The following is a 23,362-nucleotide window of genomic DNA, read 5'->3' on the forward strand; positions in this document are numbered from 1 at the left end:
GCCAACATTTCTCATTCAAAAAGATGATTCCATTTAACGAATCGCTCTCTCCGAATCCCCTATTACTTTGTTGAAATTTTAACTAAAAAAACAACACAAAAACCCGAGAGTTATAAGAGTTGTTAGCTAGTACATGCCACACAAGTGAATAATGCTTTTCCCGCGCGTTGATTGTTTAATTCGGAAGTGAATAACAAGCGCTCTTGACCTCCACTTTGGTGAATAAATATTAACTATTCGGGAGCCTACATCATTTCGTCCCAATGGGCATACTAGTATGGCTACTTTCGCACAATCCAAAACTTGTGAAGTCGGGCAATACTTAGATCGATTTTAATGCTTCTAAGTGTTGAGGTAACCTTATCATGACTGTGATGAGTGAGTTATCCTCCTTGGGTACAGCGTTAGAACATTTTATACTCGAGGAAAATCCCTCTCTCGTAGATTGGTTGGAAATGCAAAACTTAATCAAGAAAGAAAGCAAATTATGATCGAGTAGGGCTGGGTCTCACACTCCCATCATTCCTTGCTCGCCTACATGATAGCTCACCACCACGCGTTCCACCATGTCTTCCTAAATTGTGTTTCTGATTCCTCGCTTTACCTCTAAGTCGTGTGGTGACTTAGTTATAGGGCTTTCCACTCTATCCATATAGGTTTAAGGAAATGTTTCAAATCACTGTTGGAGCGTAAAATGATGCAAGCAGCGGGACAGGTAGTTGGTAATGGTGCAGTAGAAAGGCGTATGAGCTCTGATCATATCAAGGTAAACCCGCACAGAAATTCAATTTTGGGGCAAAGTTGTCGTAGTTAAGAGCGTAATAAGAAAGTGATGAGCAAAGTGCCTTCCAAGCTTCACCGAGTTTTGTTAAATTAAGTAAACTTCAGGGTGAATTTAACTGCCAAGGCATATTTTGCAAGCTGTGAAATCTGTTTCCTAGAGATCTGTTGATTTGACGTAGCTCAGTGGCCGATACATTTCTGTTTCTTAATCATTGTCCGCTCAGAATTATCAATTCAACTTATTATGAGCATTTGAATTATTTTTTTTGTTTGAAATTAGCCGTTTTTTTGGTTGTTCAGTTTGTATGTTAATTTTAAATTTGAGCTTTTCCCAATCGATGAAATTGGTTTTGCTTGTCAAGGATGGAGGTGTCACATTTTGGAGCACAACTGAACGCGGAATAAAAGCAGAACTACGGCTACAACATCATCCTTACGACACAGAATCATGGGGAGTACTAATAAGAGAGGCACAGGTAAAAACGGGATTTTTTTTTAAACAAATCAGCGCTAAAAACTTATTGCAAGGATGCGAATTATTCATTGTTATTACATTAGCTGTAACCCAGATGTAGAACTGCCCGAAATTTTCTAATATTGAAGAAAAAGGCAAGGCTGATAATGTAAAATCATTGCCAAACCAAGTTTTAGTTTTTGTAAGATTTAATTTGAAAATACCGTATTTCACATTTTTTCCAGAGTCAAATCATGTAGTCATTAAACTACATGATTATGTATGCAAAATGGCTTCCTTTCAGAATTCTTGGAAAGTGCTAAAGAAATTAGATTGCTTCATTTGTAAGATTATTTTTTAATGGTATGGAATCTAAGTTAAAACATGCAGACTGACATCATCCATCTGAAACTCTCTGTCTAAGGAACATTTCTATCATTTTTACTCCTCCTTTGATTGAACTATTGTTTGTGATTAACATGAATAAATACTTATATCTTCACCATCATTTAGCCTGATGATAATGTAACTTAAAGGGGAACTAAAGCCTTAAGTTGTATTTTTTTTCTGAGTTCATTTCTAGGTAGATTTTGTGGAAAAAGATAAAGTCTTGGTTTTTATTTTTATTCACTTATTATTTACGAGTAAAGTTGATATGGAGTTGCCTTTTTACTGCTTTTGTGGTTGTAAAACCACAAGCTCGAAATGATTAGCAGCAGTTAAATGGTGGGGAAATGAAACATTTCTTTTTCTTGCAAAAGGTGCATATCAGTACATAATAAGTGTATACATTACATTTATTGGTCTTTATTTTGCAAGTATAAGTGGTTTGTCGCCCTTCTAGTGTGAGCTTACCGTAATTTCCAGTCGTTTATCTGTGGGTAATCTGTTGATTTTGCATTAAATGTGCACCACTGCAGGTGATAGGGAGGTGCAGGTTATGTGACAATTTTAAAATCTACTGGGAGTTGAATTGAAAAAATTCTCACCTACATGCGTTTCCACCTCTCAAATTAATTTTATAGTATTAAGAGTGCCACAAAGCAGCACGAAAACATGATGCCAACTTGAGTTTATTTCACACATAATTTGTTGTGTGACAAACAAATTATTATTGGCACATGTGAAAACAAAACCTTGATGGTGACAAAAATAATCCAAACATATCTGGTGCATCAATAACAAATTTCCATTTAACACTAGCTTGAGCTAAAGAGAATTTTCCTGTATTAAGGGACTTGTTAGGCTCAAGAGAACTGGAGATATCTATTTTTTTCTGAAATCGTCAACCCAGCTTTCTTTCAACAAATCAACATGATGCTGAACGATCACTTGCACAAATTGTGGCCACAAATTTGCATTCTGTCAAGTATGAAACATTGAGATTTGGGCATGGGCCGCTAGTGTTTCTACTGTATAATTTTATTGATAAAGAACATGCTAATATTGACACAGAATTGTGCACGCGTCTGAATTTCTTCGACCTTTAAACTCGACAAAGAAGCTTTAAAGCTTTCGAAAGTTAGATTAGACAACTTTTAAAAGACTGAAATGTATCACCTTAATGTCACGTTTTCACCACCAAAAAGTTCAATAACATACCGTGCGGGTTATCCACCAGTGTGGGTAATCTGTTGACTTTTTTTTCGCCGTATGCAATAATTGGCTGGTGCAGGTAATCGGCCGTGTGGGTAAACGGCTGGAAATTACAGTAATTACTCTTCAGGCAAAGAACTGGTCAACTTGGAAGAAGACATTGAGGAAACAGAAGCTGTGATTGATCATTCTACAAGAATTGGAAACACTGAAAGATCAATGTCTTTACAGCAGACATTTTGAAGCTATTTTTTTGGCAGACAAATGCTTTTGTTGTCAAGAGCTGATTGACCTACATAGGCAAGAAACTGGCAAAAGACATAGGCAGTTTTATTCCTTTCACTCACAGGTCTAACTGAAACACATAAAATACAGACATTCCTGCCACACAGTGAAAAGCTATGGTAAATTATAATCTGAGTCCCCTGATAAATGATACTAAGGTCAATTGAGTGTTTTCATAATACACATGTAAATCCTCTTTTCACTTGTGTGCGGTGACAGTTTTGAGATGATAGCTGAGGATTTGTTTTTGGGTCTTAAGGAATTATTTTTGGGATGGTGTCCTCCTTTGGCTTGTACTTTGCAGGTGTTCAAAGAATTTCAAACTTGAGTTATTGTTTGTAATGAGGTGCTTTGCAATTTCCTTGAGAAATTTTGCCAGCTATTTTCTTTTGAAGATTTTGGTGTGACTTCACTTATGCATATTCTGTGCAACACACCATAAGTAAATTACTGATGATTAGAAACTAAATTGAAGAAAGCCTGAAAACACTCTCCATCTCTTTCTCAAAATGACATTAATTCTAACTCTGAAAAAGTTCACACTGTGTTTGCAAAAAAAGTACAAAAGCATACCATACAAACAAACATATCACTTTACATAAACAAATGAGACAACTCAATTGTGTGATTTAATGACTTACTAACTGACTGTGCTTGGGATTGTGTACAACCACGTTGAGTTTTTCCATAGATCTCTTGCCCACAGACTACTGGGCTGATAAGGTTTCCAAACAACTTCTATATATGAAAGTATGGAATATTTAAAGTGTGATGACTAGAGAAAAGAAATTAGAAAGTATATGACCATACAAAACCGTTCATGGGAAGTCAAGGGATGGCTAAATAAACAACACAGACATATTCATTGATTGATTTAGGACATTCTCAGCCTGAAGTCAAACATTTTCTCAGTGTGAGAAACATGCCCTATCATTCCCCTTTTTTATTTTTCATTATAAGAAGCCACACAACTTCAATAAACCTACTGAATGCAAGTTTTGAGGCAACAGTGTCTAAGGGTTCTGATCTTTCTTCCATATCAGTGACTGATATTAACCACTGACATTGATTTTCTGAGCCATGGTACTGCTGGGTAAAAAAATATTTTTTCAAAGAGAGGTTCAAACCAAAGACTGAAAAAAGCTTTTGAACATTTATATTTAAGCTGTAAGCCGCAATTTTAAAATGGTTAAAATTTAGAGCTTCAGTTTCCCTATAAACTTTGAAATTTTATTGGTTTTTATCTTAAATACAAAAAAGTTCTTAAAAATAATTTTCTCAATTTGTTAGTTTAAAACTTTTTATCACTGTTTTTGCTGTTGAATGTTAAAAGTCACTTTGGATTAATCAGTTCAATTCTTTTAAACTGTAGGTTCTCAAGTTTTATTATTATTAATTTTTAATTTTCTCATCATTAATTTCCATGTATGTATCGTTAGAACTGATAATACAACAGAGATGTTTGAGTTAATTCTGTGTTAAGAGCAAATATTTTTTCTGTTTTATTTGCTTTAGAATACTCCTTTGGAAACATCTAGAGTTCTGTGTGAAAAGCTTGTAAGACGATTCCCTAATGCTGGTCGTTACTGGAGATTATACATTGAGCAAGAGGTTTTTAGAATTTGTAGTTTCTTTAAGATTTGTTAGCTCTGAAAATAATTTTACTAGTCTCTCTCTTACAAATTCAGATCTTGGTATCTGGTGCACTTGTGTCTATAAATCCATTCTTAGTCTCTGTAGACCCTGTGATGTAGTGTTAACATATTGCACTGTGATTTTGAGCCTAATTTTTGGGCAACCAGAGATAACTTGTGTAAATTGCTAGTAATTTTGCCACAAATTTAGGTGATTTTTTTGCCCAAAGAATTACTAGCAGTTTGTACAGGAACTCTAAGGAAATAGTGTCTGCTCATAGTGCAGGACAAAATTATTTGACTAGGGTTACAATTGTGCAAAAGCTTGATTTATTTCATAAGATATATGACGTGACCATAAATAAGGGAGGTTAAAGGTAGGCACAAAAGGTCACCTAACTGTTGGCACAATTGCCACAGAATAAAGGTTCTTGGTTGAGTTCTCTATTTAAAGTGAAATGCTATGTTTGTTTGCTCTGTTTAAGAGCGAAATAAATGGGCTTTTTCAATACTGTGTCCTTTTTCAGACTAAACAGAGATTTGACTCTCAAAAATGTTTGTGTTGTGTTTGCATTTGTGTGCAGTCTCTTTATTTGCCTCAAGTGTCATTTACTTAACGTAGTATCCTCTGGGGTTCTTTTTTTAGATATCTCAGTTGTTATTTCTGTATTTAAACCGTCCAAATTCCTCTTCATTTTAGAGTAGAATTTGTTTCTGAGACCATTTTAAAAATATTATAATTTTTTTTTAAAGTATCCATATCAACCAAAGAAATATCACATGCCACTTAAATGCAGTAAAACCATTACCGGGGCTGTCCATAATATTGTAGCTGGTTCAATGCCAATAAGCACAAAATTTTACTCTCCACCAGGAGGATACTAAGGCATGGTCCAAAACTTGAGAGTACTTTTTTGACGGGATAAAAAGAAAAATTTAACCCCCTTAGAAACAAAAAAAAAAACAAAAATTTTACAACTGAAGAAATAATATTGCATTGTTTCTGTCCAGAGGTTAATCTGGTGGTCAAAAGTGTTGGTATAGTTTCCAGTTTGTGCCCATACATAAAATGTTCAATTGAATCCAGGTGATCGTTACATATTGATATAGGTGGAGACAGTTTCCACTTCATTACTGCGCTTAGATGATCCGTCACAGTTGGCTTACAAAACCATCCTCTTGTGACTGTTCCTCTTTAAATACAGTTCACACCCCCAAGGACTATGGTTTGTTGAAAGGGCTCAATTTATTATCTTGTTCCTGTTCAGTCTTCTTCATTTTCTCCCTTTCCCCTGTTTAGTTTATTTTCCCCTTGTTTCTTAGAATCAATGAAGAGCCATGGGATATCAACCTTTTTCTCCCTGATTAGAGGATTTACAACCTGTTGGTGGATTAGAAAAGTAGAGTTTATGTTTGCAGGCATAACTAGTTTTGGGTGAGGGTTAAAATACTGTGCAGTGCCTAGCACAGGGTGAGGTTGGCTGTTAAAGAGAAAAGAAGCCAGTTGGCCATTTTAACCATCCTCCTCCACCATTTTCTGCTTTATTTAATGGTCTATTTCCTATATTTTCAATTCTTTTTTTCTTGATTGTCATGCCTTTGAAATCACTCTGTGTTAAGATTTTGAAGGTAGCATCTGTTGATCTGTTGAAATACTCAAGACTTGATAATTTAACCTCATGCTCTATCCTCCTCTTCCAACCACTCAACCTCAATGGCATCAGTTTTAAGACCTTTTTTATTGCCAACTTACTCAGCTTGGATGACTCCAACACCAAACAATTATTTATGGTACTGGAACCTCCCATAATGACAAACACAAATCAAGAAATGGAATCTGTGAACTCTTAGGACTTTTTTTCCATTACCAATTTGACAAGCTTCCGATTTATATTTAAGAAGACAAATTCAGTTTTCTATTTTGGAAAGAGTTGAAAATGCAGAATATTGGGGTTATTAACTAGGATAATTACACTTTTACTCAATTATTATCCTAGACTGCTGTGTTTTTAAAAATCTTGATTAATTTCAAGGTGGACAAATCTAAGTTGTTCCTCATCTTGCCCCCCTTCCCTCCATCAAGGGTATTTTTTCCACTACTCATATAAGGGAGGGGGCTGTGATGGAATGGGGGACAGAGGTTAACCAAGTGGAAACAGATTCTTCCATATTGGTTTGTTGCTAAAAACCCCAATTCTTGTACGCTTAAAACAAATTATAGTGTTAATTTACCTCCTTGCTCCCTTCGCACAAATTGTGTGCAGTGGTGTGCTTGTAAAGCATATTGGCTACCTAGTAAATCTTAGCTCCATTTGAAGCCAAACTGTTATGTAAGATAAGTGGAAATTAGTTGGTTGTAAGTTTGATACTCTTGCAGTGAAGAACTGATGCCCTTTTCCATGCCAAAATTTAAGGTGCCTCCAAACTTCACTTGAGCACTGTCACTTGTCTCTTCCTTGCCAAGAATAATGAAGAATAGTCCCCAAACAATGAAGGCTGAATATAAAAACAACTGTTGTTTGGCAAAACCTTCTTTTGAATCAGTTTTAATATATCCAAGGGTTTGATTTAAACATGGATTTGAGAAGTGTCAAGAGGGTTGATGGCTAACAGAAAAACATTTAATATTTACTTCAAACAATCCTTGACACTATTCCAAGAGATCCTTTGAATGTGTTAAACTGCAGCATATAATGGCTGAATATCTTGATTTTTAAGGATCAATCTGCATCAGTTCCTGTATTTTTCCCCTATCAAGGGTACTAGTGAGAAATGTATTTCGAAACCATTTTTTTATGTGCATGGGGCCTGTTTCTTGAAAGTCCTGGTGGCTTAACAGGCCTGAAACCATATTTTAAAATGAAAATTTAAAGAAAAGAGGAGCAGGTTCTAGCCCCCTAAGCAATACATTTTGTTTCTTTGGCTGAAAGTTTTATTGTACAATTTTCAAAGCTGTTGAAACCCCATTTGTGAATGAAGACAGAACAGCTATACAGACCCATTAAATAAGTTACTGGGACCTTCAAGAAACAGGTCCCTGCTCTTAAAGCTGAAACTGGTTTGGAACAAAATAAATTTGTCCATGTCAAACATCTGTAAAAGTCTTCAAATTAGCTCTTTGTGTCTATCAAAATTGGCAATAGGAAATGCATTGTGCCACTGTTAGGCATTTGTACTGTCCAAAGTATTCATAATTTGATTTTGGGTAAGAGAATGTTACTCAAGTTTGGTTAGATCACTTAGTATCAATATGGAGATGTGCACATCTTATTTTGTCAAATTAGTTTAAGAATGTTTTGAGTGAAGTCTTCATGGTTGATTTTCTTTCAGATGAAACATAAGAACTATGAACAAGTAGAAAAGGTACTAGAATAATCTTTTTTTGATAGACCTAACTGAGACAGGTTAATGTTCTTGGCTTTGAAGGAGTTAATATGATTTTCAGTTGAACAAGATGAAACGCAAGTTTGGTGACCACATTTTGACTATAAAATTGTGGTGTTGTCACAGGCAACTGGCACCATTTCCAATGGCAACAAGTTGATTGACTTCTTTTGGCAGGCTTTTGAGGCTTGGTTAACCATTGGAAATGAGCTAGGGCCAGAGGTTGCCTGTGACAACACCATTATTTTATGGTCAAAACCTTTGCCAAACCTTGTCCATGCCTTACTCAACTGGTAATCATAGTACTTTGTAGAGATCTGAAATGCAAATCACCCTTTTTCTTCTTAATTATCAGTTGTGGTTGATTCCAATGGCAGTGATAAATTTCTTTGTTCTACAACCTGTGAAATATGGGAAAACTTCAATCTCATTCCGCTGTACTCAGTCAACGCTAAATCTGCTTCAGGTTTCGATTACCGGGAGGATGTGGAAAGGGGCATTTAAGAACTTGAGGGAAGGGGGACCTAACTTTTAAGTCTTCAACTAACTGATCAAGACAGTAGTTCTCCTTATAATGGTAATGCATTTTAAAGCAGACAAGTGATGAGAAAAAAGCCATTAGGACAAAATATCAAATAGGGGATTTAGAACTAACATCGTGAGAATTTTTATGGTAGACAGTAAGGAGAACTACTAATGAGATCTTGGGAGTTAAAGGGTGAAAGGAGACCTCCACTGTTAGAACATATTGATAGAATAAAAAAATAATCCTCACAGTTAAAATTTGATCCTTGCAGTAATGAACACTACTTGAGCAGTAGTGGAAAAAGGGCCTGAAAAAAAATTTGGGCCTGTATGGGATTTGAACCCAATTTAAAATTTGTCTACACAAGTAGAAATGAATTGTTTACAGCAATAGAAAATTGAAATAGATGACTTATTTTATTTGAAGCTGGAATGTTTTGTTCACCCCTATCTTGGATTGTATGGCATTTAACGGTGACCACTACAATTTGTGTTATCTCCTTGGTGCTCATGGAAATAAAAGAGCCACTTTTGATTATGATAAGACATGAAATATGATATCATACAATCCATACTTGTGCCTCGCAAAAAATTCAAACAAATTTCTAAGATAGCTTAAATTTGGTCAGTTTTTGTGCATTCTGTTAAGGGAACTTCATATTTCAAATCATTTTTGTAGTGGTAAACAACAATTTGTTCAGCAGTGGAGGCATCCATCTGGGACTATAAGATGGGTGATGTTGTATTGTATTCCTTTATAAAGCTGCGTGTTGTGATGATTTCAACTGAGATTTTTGTTGGAAAGACACCATTATGTTGATGTATACCTTTGAAGTGTCAGTTACTTCTACCTCTATTGAGCCAGTTAGGAAAAAATGATTCTGTGAGATATTTCAAATATCAATCATTGTTTGCATAGATAACTCAGTAAGCTGGCCTTTTCTTATTTATTACACCTGTTTTCTCTTGACTCTTGTTATTTCAGCTCTTCCAGAAATGCTTGATCAAGGTGTTAAACATTGATCTCTGGAAGTGTTACCTGTCATATGTAAAGGAGACTAAAAGCTCTCTTCAAAATTTTAGGTAGGCATGCATTTCAATTTCATTAAAGAAATTTTTATTTGGTTGAAGCTAAAGGAAATAACCCTTTACACCATAACATCAGTAACCATATTTCCCAAAACCCTTCTCTCCACTTTTCCTTTGGTACTGACATGAAGAGTTCATCTATCAATTAAAGCATCTTAGGTTCGTGATTAATTTCTTTATTCTCATGATCTTAATGAATAATTTAGCAGTATTACCGAAAGGAGATGTTAGATGGAATCAACTGCTGAGATTCTATGGATTTAATTTAAATCCATAGAACTTCTGCATTTGATTCCAAATAACTCTAACCATTAGGAGCAGTCAGTCAGTGTTATATATGGAGAGTGATAGGTACTCAAAGGATGGGCAGAAATGATTTTAAATATCAAACAGGGAATTCAAAATAATTTTCATGATCAATTTCTTTCCAAACAAGAAGGACTTGAGTTTTGGTGAAATTACAAAGAAAATCCAGGAAGAGTATTATTAAATTTACTTTAGAGCAAGAGTTGCTTGTTTTACTGGTAGTCTTGGGAAAAACCATCAAAGGAATTTAGGGCCTTTTGGGTGGATGAGGGAAGAATGGGTTAGTTTTCTTTGTTAAAAGTGATAGTTAATCACAAACAAACAGGAGAGGATGTAGCCAACACTGAACTTGTTACTCAGCAGTCCAGTAGAACCCTGTGTGCATGAACTAAAACTGCCCTGAGAAACAAGCTCAAGACACAGGCTAGCTTGAGTTACACTTGAGGTGTTGGTAAATAACAACAAATGTGCTCTAAAAGGAAGTGGTGGAAGGGTTAAGAAGTGCAGGACCAGACATCTGTCCTGAATTAGCAAAGCTCCACCATATAATTTACCTCTTTCCATCTTGTCAATAGCTCATCACCAGTTCCACTCCTGTTTTCTTTGAACTCTCTTTTAGTTTTTCATTGTTGGGGTTTTTAATCTTTAACCTTAAATCTCATTGTGTGTTCCCTTGCACCTGGCTATGACCCCTCACTCCATGTTCAACCAACAGTGGGATAGATTAATTGTCAACTCCAGTATTAAGGAGGAAAGTTGTGGGACTAATTGAGCCAGTGTTTGCTTTATGCAGAATTTCACTTTTAATCTACATATTAAAGGTTTTGCTGTTGCTAGTACATTGTATTCCTTCTTCTTCTTCTTGCTAATCAGTACATTTTCAGCCTCAGCTGGTAGAGCCCTTTGTGCTAAAGGTGTGGTCTTTACTTTACAGAGATAAAATGCAGCAAGCTTATGAATTTGCCCTGGATAAAGTTGGAGTAGACTTCAACTCTTACCAAGTCAGTCAATATAATATTGCAATACATCTTATATTGATTTTTTTTTACCTGGTTGTTTTATTGATAATATGTTTATCAAGGGTATGTTGAAGGTTTAATCTATCTCAGTAGAGAATAGCAGTATCCGTACAATAGACAGAACTTTTTCCAAAAAACATGTCTTTGTGAACTCAAAACTCAAATTCTATGTGCAGGTTAATTACACATAATTTATGCACAAAGCAAAAAAAAAACGAAAAAGTGTGCTTTTTTTTTTTCTTGCTATTTTCCCATAAATGGTATATTTTGGCATGAACAGGCATGTTCCTGTCAATCAAGACCATGATAGATATTCCAGCAGTTTTCATATTCACATGTAGGTTAAATGCACACATGCACAAAGTGAAACAACTTAATACATTTTTTTCATTTGTTAAGGGGAATAACATAATAATTTTATTAAATACAAAGGATATTGTTCTTGGATTTTTCTTTCTATCTATCTGATAATTCTTGTTTTGGTTTTGATTTGTCACTTTTTTCATAGATTTGGTTGGATTATGTCAATTTTTTGAAGTCAGGGTAGGTATATAATTAATAGACAAGTTACTAGGCACATGGCTTCTTTTTCACTTTGTCTTATATTGGTTTATGTTAAGTGCTTAAAATTTGTAAATGCGTTCTTCCAATTGTTTTAATTTCAGTGAAGCAGTTGGCAGTTATGCAGAAAACCGCAAGATAATCAACATTAGAAAAGTTTATCAGGTAACTTATGTAACACTTCACTGCTGCCACAACATTCCATGGGGAGCTCTCATTCTTGATACTGACTCTTTCCAAGAATTAAAAAAACACCTTTTCAAGTATCACTATCAAATTGAGTGCTTTTCTTTATAGAGAGCTGTGGTGACTCCTATCATAAATTTGGAGGCACTTTGGAGGGAATATAATGCTTTTGAACAGGTAGATATGATTTTTATTGGTTAAAGGTATTGTCTGAACCTCTGGTCCTCATTTTATGAGCTAGTCATCTGACTGTGTTTTTTTTAAAATCAGTATTCATAGATATTATCCATAAGAAAGAGAAACATTTTTATGTTGACATCTCAGTTCTAAATGCACAATAGAATACATACAAATTTTTAGAAAATTATCGTAAATTTTACAACCGCCCAATCTTGTTTACATTTCAGAGTGTAAACAAGCTGTTAGCAAAGAAACTGATTGATGATAAAACAAGAGATTACATGAATGCCAGGAGAGTTTCAAAGGTAAACAACTACCTTCCTAAAGTAACATTAAGTTAAAGGAAAACATTAATATTGATGACAATATTGTACAAAATACATAAAGTACAGATTTAAGGGACATAACTTCCAGTACAAACTTGGTTTGGAATTGAAGCCTCCCTCTCTGGTCTGCTCCAGTTCCTGTAAAATGGATTTCAGGTATAAATGATTTCAAATCAGGTTGATTTGTATTTTCTTCAATTCCTTTAAATTGTGGTCATTTAACTGCAGCAAATGGAAATACACACTGAAAGTTTTCAACCTCTTTTTTTTCCAGTCCCAAGGGAGCAAACATTTTCTTGGTGACACGATGTTCTTTCAAGACTTGTTCATCAAATTGAAGTCTGAATGAGTTTCCTTTCTTTACAGGAGTATGAAGCCATTACCAGAGGACTGGTCAGAGGAAACCCTTCAGTTCCTGTTCAGGGAACTGCTGATGAAATTAAACAGGTACCGGTATAGATAAATTGTCTGGATCTTGGTTTCTCTTGGACATATCTTTGACTTCAACCTTTACAAATTACAACTTCTTTCGATTCAACACAACTGTAACAATTGATTGGCAGCAGGAGTGATTTTAATTTTTTTTTATTCAATGGCCAGCTACAAATATGGAAGAAGTATATTGCTTGGGAAAAGAGTAACCCATTGAGGACAGAAGACACTGCCCTTCTTACTAAGAGAGGTAATACTTAAAAAGTGATTCTGTAAATGCTATAGGGTTACAGTTAACTTTATCTCTATCACTGTAGTGGAAACACTAGCTTGCTATCTCCTACATACCTCACCAGAGAAGACACATTTGGCATAGTTATTATTTTTGATTGGATTGTGCATAACAAACAGAATCTAGTCTATTGTATTTTTCTAACATTTTTGGGCATTTTTTGGCTGAAAAACAAACAACAGAAAATTGCTGGTGGAACGAAAAACTCTCTCTCGAAATTTTCTCCTGACTACCAATTTTGGTGGGTGAAATAAGTCTTTTGAGCTTTGTCCGACAGGCATACCTTGGTTAGCTAAAAACCTTTTCAAATTGAGAAAGAAGGTGTATTTAGAAATTGTTGTGTAGTTTGAAATTGCTGTAATTATTTACCAAACCTGATCCTGGCTGCAAGCCATTGGACTTAAAACTCTTATTTTCTGGCACAATGTACAGGTAGTGCCAGGTTTATGAGACTGGTGATTTCATTCTGTTGGCATGGTACTCCTGCATAAGATGTGAGAGTTAGTTGGCATGTATATTTATTAGGTTCAGTAGTGTCCCAGCTTGACTAAGGAAATGGTACTGTTTTCATACCTTAATGTTTATTGATATGAAGCATCACTCTGTGCTTTTGCAGTTGTGTATTCATATGAACAGTGCTTGCAGACAATGGGGTTTCATCCAAACATCTGGTGTGAGGCATCATTGTACTTGGAAAAAGTCAGTCAGAAGTTGATGGATAAGGGGGTAAATTGACTTTATTTCCTCCATTGTTTTGGAGTTTTCTTCATATCAAACTTACCCAATTGATGATGTTCATATCTCCTCTAGGTTAGCTATCCTGTAGTCACTTGAAGCTTGCAGGTCTGAAACTTGGCTTTGGGTGGGATGAAGGGTTTGGTCAAACTATAGAAAGACAAGTTTTCATTTAATATTAGTTCAAGTAAACTGCTCTGACTTGGGGCTTGACTGGTTATTCTTTGCTCACAGTTTACTCCTGAAATTCTTGGTTTTTCTCTTAATTCCCATTTTTTATCTCCCTACTTACAGAATTTTCTCTACATTTGTTGTTAAACCAGTTAATTTAAAATGCTGATTTGACATTATTTGTTTTTGCCTTTGAAGCATCAATTAATTTCTCTGTAATTTATGTTTTTGGAATTACAGGACATGCAGGGATCTAAAGTACTTGGAGATGAGACTGCTGCCATGTATGAAAGAGCCATCACAGGGATCATGAAACACAGCATGCTATTGTATTTTGCATATGCTGACTTTGAAGAGGTAAAAAAAAAAGTTACTTGACAATATGACTTTTAGAAAAACCACTATTAAAATAAGTCCTTGAATGAGTTCCTGCAAGGCACTTATTTCAAATTTCAGCAGAGAGAAAGATCACTTATTGATAGGTGGGTGCTTTGTAAAGAGGGTTGCTGATTATTCTCTTGTACTGATTCTGCTGTTGTTGAAGCCTAATAGTTATAATAAAGTGGCAATAGAAACAGGTTTTCCTTGTATCCCTACTATTTAGGATGGTGAGATGGGAGTGGAGGGAGGGGGGGGGGCATTTGTGAGAGGTGCTTGTTGGGGTGGGCACATATTTTGGGGGAGGGTGCTTATCAGAGGAGGGGTACTTGTTTGAGAAAACACAGTATTTCCATAATACACAGTACTAGTAGTGGTGGTCATGAACTGTTATTTCCTTTGTATTTCCTCTGCTTGGATAGGGGAGAATGAAGTTCCAGAAGGCAAAGGAAATTTATGAAAAATACTTAGCACTTGAGGATATTGACCCAACTTTGGTGAGTATAATTTGTGTAGGGTTAGGGGTAGTATTGTTTTAATTTGATCTCCCTAATCTGATTATAGTAAATAAATTAAAAGATCATAATATAAAAAAAGTGGGTAGTGTTTGAAGAAACAAACAAATTTGTACTGTGATGAACCTGGATAGACAAAAACTTTATCTTGGGCTAGATTATAATTATCCATTGAAACAATTACCAAGGTGTTGGTGCTAGTTAAGTTAACAGTGGAATTTCCAGTGGATTATCATTATTATTATATTTTTCTCCCAGGTTTATATTCAATTCATGAAATTTGCAAGAAGGTCTGAGAGTGTCAAAGAAAGCAGAGCAATTTTTAAGAAAGCAAGAGAGGATTCAAGAACAAACTTTCATGTAGGTGTAGAAAAAGCAATTAATTAATACTCCTTCAGTGATGAATGAGAAATCTTGGATCAATGTTGAAGTATCTGAGGAACCATGCATGTACCCCTTCTCAGTCCAACATTAACTCTAACTTACAGACATTGATGCAAAATCTAGATAGGTGACATGTTATTTTATTTTATATTGAATAATTTACTGGTCCCATATTTGTTTTATGGGATACTCACTTTTTTGATTGTCTGGTAATTTGCTGTTAGGTGTTTATATCTGCTGCCCTCATGGAGTACTACTGCAGTAAAGTAAGTCCTGTTACTAGTAAATTATTCAAAAGTTATTTGTGAAATTATTTCAATAGCAAATGCAAAGTTTCTAATCGCTACTAGCTGAACTGGGCTTTCAATTTTGTTCCAGGACAAAGCAGTGGCATTTAAGATCTTTGAGCTGGGCTTGAAGGTAAGGCTGGCAATCAAATGCATGCAGACAAATTTTGTTTTGATCTGACACTGATGAATTACCAATTGAAAGTGTGGCTCGATCAGTCAAATGTTGGTCAGCATGTAGGTTGCTTTATTGTTTTTCACACAAACTTTGAATATATGTGCTTCTTTTTCAGAAATATATGAATGAAACAGACTATGTACTGGCTTATGTTGATTATCTATCACATTTAAATGGTAAGTTAAGCACTCCAATTAACTTTTTAACTCCCAAGATTTGATTCTTAATTCTCTCTTTCAGCCACTACACATTTCCTTGTGAATTAGTTACAAGAAATTTGTGCGAGATTAAGATAGCAACTTCTACTTAGTGATAACTTTGAGTATTTTCATTACCCTTTTGCTCAATAGTGTATCCATGGATATTATAGGGAGAGGCTGCACTTTAATCACTTCTGGGTGTTGAACAGTTAAAACAACATCATTTTATTAATAATGCTGAATGTGTTATGTCAATTTTTAACAAAAGGAAAAGGTTATTTAGGGCATACTAATGAGATTGTTTTATCCAATTTGATGTGTCTCTTTTTGTTTTAGATGATAACAACACAAGAGTACTGTTTGAGAAAGTTCTGAGTTCCATGCCCAAAGACAAAGCAAGGTTTGTCACAGTTTTAACTGCAGTGAAAATCTCCCCTCCAGTTACTTTGCGGGAGATTGTTAATGCAATACTTCTAATAAAATTCAAGTTGATGTATTTGTTTATTTACACATTGTTAGTGAAGTTTGGGGGAAATTCTTGGAATTCGAAACCACAAGTGGTGACTTGGCCAGCTTAGTAAAAGTAGAGAACAGGAAACTTGAAATCTATCGAGAGGTAAGCTAAGGCTAGCTGTCAGACTTCATGGGCCTATGAGTATTTCCTTACTTTTCCTTGCACATGAAACATGTATTATTATAAAAACTATGTAAATGATGTACTTAAATTGTTTGTTCCCAGTACATTGATTACCATCTGACAGACCTTAGTCATTCAAAAATCAAATAAAGCGAAGTTAAATTAATTTTAATCTGAAACCTACTTAATTATTTTAAGCTACAATATGTACTCTGCTCTTTTCTGCATGTCACTTTGCACAGCCAAAAGCAAATGCATATAAATCTGGATTCTGGTTGTTCTTTCAATTTTACTCACGGTCTATTTTTTAAATTTTCTTTTTACAGGAACTGGAAGGGCATGAAACATCAGTGCTTGTTGACAGATATAAATACTTAGACCTTTTTCCTTGTACTTCTTTGGAACTAAAAATAATGGGCTATGTGGTAAGAGTCATTTTCCTAGAAATCTCTTCCTACTATGGTGCCTGCATCAAAAAGTATTAACTTTGTAATTATTTTACAGTAACCTTGTAACTCGGGGTGAAAACCAAAATAATATGTTGATGTCCTGTTTGTTTTGATTGTTGGATCAAAATCTTGAGTCCAATGCTAACATTTGATTTTCAAACATTTTAAACTTAAGGGCTCAACAAAACAGAATGGCAATGCACCAAGCATGCTGTCCTCTGTTCCTTCTCAAAGCGAACAGAATGAAGAAAAACCGGTGAAATATCCTCGCCCAGACACATCACAGATGACACCGTTTAAACCAGCTGCAGGAGCTGGTAAGAGTTTACTCAAAGTCTTTAATTTAAATTTGAAAATTTAGGATTGTGATGAAATTGAAGTCATATTTACATGAGTCTGTGGAACTCTGATTTGCCATGATCCAGTTTTGGGCCAACAAATTTTGATTTGATTCAATCAATGGGGTGGTTAGATTAACAAAGTCACATATTGCAGAATGACTCTAGAGGCTTTCAACTCATTGGATTTTCATTTAAGTTATGCATCATTGTCACAATGGCACTCCATCAACAAATTCAGTTTCTCTTAGGACTTCTGACTTATTTTTTAGCCATATTTGTATTGCTCTTTATTATGGTCTTTACAAGCCAAGATCATTAAAGCTGTGATGTTCATACCTACTGCACACCACCAGTATTACAAAGTGACATATGGCAGCCATTCAGTATCGTTATTCCACTAAGATTGTTTGTGACCAGCTCTTAATCTTTTGATCAATTTATTACAATGTAGTCATTAAATGGCTTACACAAGGTGCAGTGTGAGCTGCAATGCATGAGGGGAAGTGGGGGGAGAGGCAGTTAGGAGCTAGGAAAACAATATGTATTTTGTGATTATCTTGGATAGTTTTTTCTCATGAAATAATAGTCAGTACATGAATAATCCCTATTATTATACATTACACTTACTATGAATTATCTGATTGGCCAAAATATTCAATCAATATACAATAGCATGTGAATTTGACATGATAAATGCAACATCTGCACTGGATATTGCATTTATCATGTTGAGTTCAAAGTTTGCCTAGTTTCCAAGCCCCTCGTCTATGTACAGTGTTCTCAAACTTTTGCAAACTCAGAGAGGAACTCAAAGTAACTGAACACTTAACACCAAAAAAAATTATTGAGTTTGGTTTTGCATGATATCATGCTGAACCTCATCAAATAATTATTTATTGCTTTGCAGTTGGGCTTCACTCAGTACCAGGGGGAGTTTTTCCAGTTCCACCTGTGGCAGCACATCTTATGACTCTTTTACCTCCTCCATCTTGCTTTCAGGTAATGTATTGCAGACTAGTTGGCCACAGCCCAACCAATAACATGGCTCTATTTTCTACATATAAATGCTCAAACAACCCACAATTCCTCCATTTGCTCTGAGAAAGGGCTAATGCTTGAAACATCAGCTTTGAAACACTTAATGGTGGCCAATTTACATTATCAACATAGTCAATAATACCAAATTACCCTGTTATACTCTCCCACCAATGTAGCAGCTCAGTTTCTTTAGAAACTTGCCCCCTTATATTTGTCATGCTTAACCTAGTTTAAGTTATGGAAATCATTAGGGAACTGATTCAATTAAACAATATCGCATGGTTTGATTAAGGAAGACATGTCCAGGATTAAATTGTTTGGCTGAGGGAAATGTCAATCTGTTTGAATGAGGTAGTCATTCCTGGAATTACAGTTACCTTGTGCAGATGTTAATTTCAAGTAAATTTATAAACAGGTTTTATCCTCATCATGGTCTGAAGTTTTTCTTAAGTGACAAATGACTTTCAAATGGCTATTTTCAATGCAACAACACTGTTTTAATGTTGGAGGTGTTTTGTTGCACTGTGAAAATCTGACATGACTTTTTGTAGACATTGTGAGAAATACCAGTGCTATATTAATTAACTTTAAGGGCTGGAGCACTTTCCTCTCACCAATTTGGTAGGAACAGTGGTGCCCTCTTTGTCATACATGGTTTGCTAAAGAGGCAGAATAGATCAGCAGATCAGGGATCTAGCCTTAAAAACTCACTGGTTGTGGAATTTTGTCAAAGTTAAGCGGATTTGTGGATTCAAAAATTTATTAGGTTTGCAAACTGGCTTAACTTTTGGGCCAAGATTCCATATTCTGTTGAGAAGATCAGATTGTGGATTGTATCCTGGTCATTCCTCGGTTGGCCTTTCAGCCAAGGAATTTAGAGATTGGGTCAAAACATTTTATGGTTTGGGGTATTCTGATTACTCCCTCTTGAACAGATCATCACCTGACAATGTAATTAATAGACCTTTACTTACCTTGTGTCTTCCTTTGTTTCTGTTGCCACTTGCCATGGTCACTGCACTTTGTGATTTTCTCAGAAATTAGCTGTGCCACTCAGCTGGTCTCACCCTTTATTTTTGTTGTATATATAGGGTCCATTTGTAATGGTTGATGACTTCATTCAGTTAACTTTAGAGTCTGAAATACCAGAACCAGCGCCTTCAGGTTGGTGAAAACTTTCGCTTATGTGACCTTGATACAGTGTAATACATGTTTCAAATGAGAGGGTATTGCTGAGTTAATTTCAGATAACATTTTCTTCACTTGATATCTCCCTTTTTTTTGCTTTATACTGTTAGTTGCTTTAGTCAGTTTTAACATAAGTTGTCTCAAAAACTTCTTTGATGTATGTGAAAATAAAGGCAAATTTGCCTTGCTCAGATCTCCATAGGAAAATTGCCATGCAAGTGGTGTAAATCAGACATTGCATGTATTGTGAGTTGCGTGCTGCTCAGTTCAAAGCGTTGATATCCTCCTACCCCCCTTGGGCAACCCATGGGTATTTGATTGTTGTCTGTACCTGGGGGTGGGAAATTTGAATACAAATTTTCAAGTATGTTCAGCACAGCAAATTTGTTTTATCTTTTAAAACAGAGGTGTTGCAAGGTAAAGAATTCACTTCCTTCCCTTTTACAAAAAGTTATCGTAAAAAATCTTGGAATTCAAAGGAACCAATCTTCAAAAGTTCAAATGTGCAGGGGAGAGGAGGGGTATGTTTATGCTTTGAATTGATTGATGCATCATGTTACGCTGTAATGCTTTCTAATTACTGCAGGTTTACCAGACACTGAGATGGGTCCACTGAACGGTGTTGAGGGTGGTGAAGATGGAATAGAAGTTGATCAAAATAAACGGGGTGTCAAAAGACCTGGGGCTGATCATGAAAGTGATGATGAGAGTTCTGCTGCACCACCTGAGAATGACATCTACAGGAGTCGTCAACAGAAAGAGTGCACTGAAAAAAAAGGGGGGAATTTCATCATCCTCAAAACCTGGGGAGCATAACCGTTGTAGCTTGCATTTCTGCCATGTGTTATTCTGAACCTGGATTGAGAGGCAGAGGCTGTCTGCAACAAAGGCTAACCCATTTAAGACATCTATTTTTCTAATTCACTAAAGATTATGTCCTCCCTCCTCCCTCCCCTGATAATTCACCAGAGGAGGAATGAAGATTTAACTCAGACAAACAAGGGAATTGTAGTCTTAGCTATGCCCCATTATTAAGGGTCAAAGAAATTCTCAAGGAGTTAAAAATTCTTACCACATACAGTTATTACTAAAACATGTTCATTTTGCCAGCTTCATGGTTGAGCTTCACAACTTGAAATCACGTTTAAGTCAAGCCTCAGACAAGAGATACATGTATTATTTAGTTTCCTTCGATGATCTTTGAGGCCAATTGAGAGCAAGAAAGCATTTATTTATATTTTACAAATTGACCTCTGAACTCTATTTTCCTTTCACTCTCTGCCCCAGTCAGTGGTCCTCAGTCATCAATGTTTGTACAGCCCATTTAGAATTAGTTTTTAGTGCCTTGAATATTTAAATAGTTTGACCAGTTTTTCCTTGCACTTACTAATTGCATATAAAACTGTGTAGCGTCTCGAGCTGAGTCTCTCTTGGAAGATCTTATAATAAAGATTAGCAAATGCATCCTATTGTGTGAAAATACCCCATATGTGGTATAATTCTGCCAGTAATCCTCCCAGTGGAATCACAAATTTGGTAGATATCCTACAAAAGCTTTTTGTACTATTTCTTGTTGTTTGAAGTTTAGTAATTAAGAGATTCTTTTGAGTAACATTTAATCAAGTCCCTCCAAGTATAACAAGATGCCTGCACCAACCAGCACCAGTTTCTTTAGAAACTTACAGTAGCCTTTTTGTACATTAAAATTAAATCTTCATGGAAAAAATAGATTTCAGATTGAATGGGAACCAGGAGAAGGTTGTATCTTTGAGTTCAAAACATTGTGAAAAATGAAATGACTAGAGGTGCACATATCCAAAGGAAAAAACAAAGAGAAGCTAAAAAAAGATGTTGTCAGATAACTATTAAGTTGACTTTACCACAGAGCAAGAAGAGGCTTCAGAGGTGATCCACTCTTCAATTCACAAACCAACTATTTTAAGCCTCTCATTGTCATTTGAGTCTTCACCTCAGGTCATCAGCCCTTTTGGGAGCTAGAGCTTGGAGCATCAGTTTAACAAAAATTATAGATTTCATGTTGGCGTGTGTCTGTTTGGTAACAGATCACACGATATCAGAATGTGGTAAGAACAATGACACTTAGCTGTGCCTCATGTGCCACTTTTTAGTTCTCAACCATTGACTCCCAAGATCCAATTGAGAATTTTCCCCTTAAACTGCTACACATTTCCTTGGAAATCAGTTATGAGAATTTGGTGTTTTATATAGAAAAGAACTCCAACCTAATAAGTTTGCTGGATAATGCATGGATATTAGAGGGAGAAGTTACTTGTGAATCACTTCTGGGAGTTAAAGGGTTAACACATTTCAATCTACAGATGCAGGGCAACATGGAATCTATTCGTTTTATGTGAAAAAGAAGCCAGAAACTGTCACTAATGAAGTCATCTACGTGTCTGTACTCCAATATATTGTAACAGCAATCAAACTGCATGGGTAACTTAGCTCACTGTATAATATTAAATAGAACATAGCAGAATTGAGTTCAAACTTGTCTGTTAAGTTTGAGGGACAAGGAACAGCACATTAGATAATGAGATAAAGATAGGTGGCTAGGTGCTTTAAAGCTGAAATAAAGGCTAAAATTACATGTACGTTGCCTTTAGCCACAATAGGTCTCGGTATCATCGTTGTATACTATATGGAGATAAAGCAAACTCCTCGAGGCGTTCTTCATCGGGTAAAACGTTATTTAGTCTTTCCATCATTGGAACAAGGCGCTTGAGATTAGCATCAATTCTCCTCAAATTTGTATTCATTTCTTCGACTTTTTTCATCTGCATCGCTACCTGAGACAATCTTTTATATCTGTCGTTCACTCTTCGTAGAACTGAGGCACAGTATGTATCCATTTCTCGAATCTGTGATGACAGCATATGTTGATCAAACGATACAGCTTCAGCGCACTGTTTCAAATGTTTCTCGTAGCGCGAACACAACGACAAGCAAGGACGCAAATCGAATTTATCCCAGAAATCTAAGTCTCTGCTCGCAGGAACATTGACAGTGCTTCTCAGCAGTGGTAGAAAGTAAGGTAATTCGTTCAAATTCCTTATATCGTGATCTTCATTTTTGGAAACAAGCTTTGTCTTTCCTGTTGGGGCATTCACGACCATGATGTCTTCCAATTTCGCTCTCTGTTTGGATTTCGATTTTCCATCGTCATCTTTAACTTTCCCTACGGGATGTGCGGAAGCAGGAACATTTGGATGGCCCATCTGACCTGGAAAGCCACTGCTTTGATCTTGTCCCATCGCTAATCTCTAACTTACGACCAAGTCATCTTTTATCTTCTACGTTACCTGTCCACCATCTTAGTTTCCAGTGTCCACGCGGTAGCTTTTCCTTGAACACTTGCCATTTCAAGCTAGTCCTCGAGTAAGCTTGTGTCTCGTATTTGATCTGCCTGCTAATGATAAGTCGTTGTTCGTAGCTCTTTCATCCTCAACCGATAATTGTCAACCATTTTGCTGCACTGAAGGGTGGAAAAAGGATTCTACGAGGGATTTCCACAAAACTCTCATTCGCATAAAATCAGTTCGTTTACTTGGTCTTTAATCAATTTCAGATACAGCACTTTATATAAGAAAAGTGCACCAAAGAAGTTCATTGCTGACTGAATTCGAAAAATACAGCTTGATTTTTTTCAAAGTCCCCAAACTTAAGTGAAAACAATTCAAAGGCTAATCACCTTTAATTTATCTTCTGCGGATTACCTTGAGCTGGAAAGTCTTGCAATAATGAACCATCTCTGGTATCATGCCATGTTTATACTCCCCCCCCCCCCC

General features: G+C 35.8%; 2 protein-coding genes and 1 long non-coding RNA gene across 3 annotated transcripts; 1 reads left to right on the top strand and 2 right to left on the bottom strand.

The window, feature by feature from the left end:
- Positions 1 to 539: 539 nt before the first annotated feature.
- On the top strand, positions 540 to 21,015 carry LOC131788148 (cleavage stimulation factor subunit 3). Its single transcript, XM_059105217.2, has 26 exons — positions 540 to 766; positions 1,146 to 1,259; positions 4,634 to 4,729; positions 8,083 to 8,115; positions 9,647 to 9,744; positions 10,991 to 11,057; positions 11,584 to 11,618; positions 11,741 to 11,801; positions 11,934 to 11,999; positions 12,230 to 12,307; positions 12,695 to 12,775; positions 12,929 to 13,010; positions 13,669 to 13,778; positions 14,199 to 14,315; positions 14,759 to 14,833; positions 15,110 to 15,211; positions 15,460 to 15,501; positions 15,614 to 15,655; positions 15,816 to 15,876; positions 16,237 to 16,300; positions 16,420 to 16,516; positions 16,864 to 16,962; positions 17,162 to 17,303; positions 18,235 to 18,326; positions 19,457 to 19,529; positions 20,140 to 21,015. Exons 1-26 carry the CDS (start codon positions 695 to 697, stop codon positions 20,367 to 20,369), a joined length of 2,229 nt encoding a protein of 742 aa, XP_058961200.2. The 5' UTR covers positions 540 to 694; the 3' UTR covers positions 20,370 to 21,015.
- Positions 13,020 to 19,582, bottom strand: LOC136279782 (uncharacterized). The gene is made up of 3 exons (XR_010716986.1): positions 19,340 to 19,582; positions 13,834 to 13,937; positions 13,020 to 13,535 (listed from the first exon to the last, which is right to left on the bottom strand). It is a non-coding gene; the product is annotated as an uncharacterized lncRNA (long non-coding RNA).
- A 943-nt stretch (positions 21,016 to 21,958) lies between the features above and the next one.
- Positions 21,959 to 22,908, bottom strand: LOC131788149 (BLOC-1-related complex subunit 5-like). The gene has a single exon (XM_059105218.2). The coding sequence runs from the start codon at positions 22,826 to 22,828 to the stop codon at positions 22,199 to 22,201; it is 630 nt and encodes a 209-aa protein (XP_058961201.2). The 5' UTR covers positions 22,829 to 22,908; the 3' UTR covers positions 21,959 to 22,198.
- Positions 22,909 to 23,362: the final 454 nt, after the last annotated feature.

The sequence above is a fragment of the Pocillopora verrucosa genome, chromosome 1 (genome assembly GCF_036669915.1).
Source record: "Pocillopora verrucosa isolate sample1 chromosome 1, ASM3666991v2, whole genome shotgun sequence".
Taxonomy (NCBI): Eukaryota; Metazoa; Cnidaria; class Anthozoa; order Scleractinia; family Pocilloporidae; genus Pocillopora; species Pocillopora verrucosa.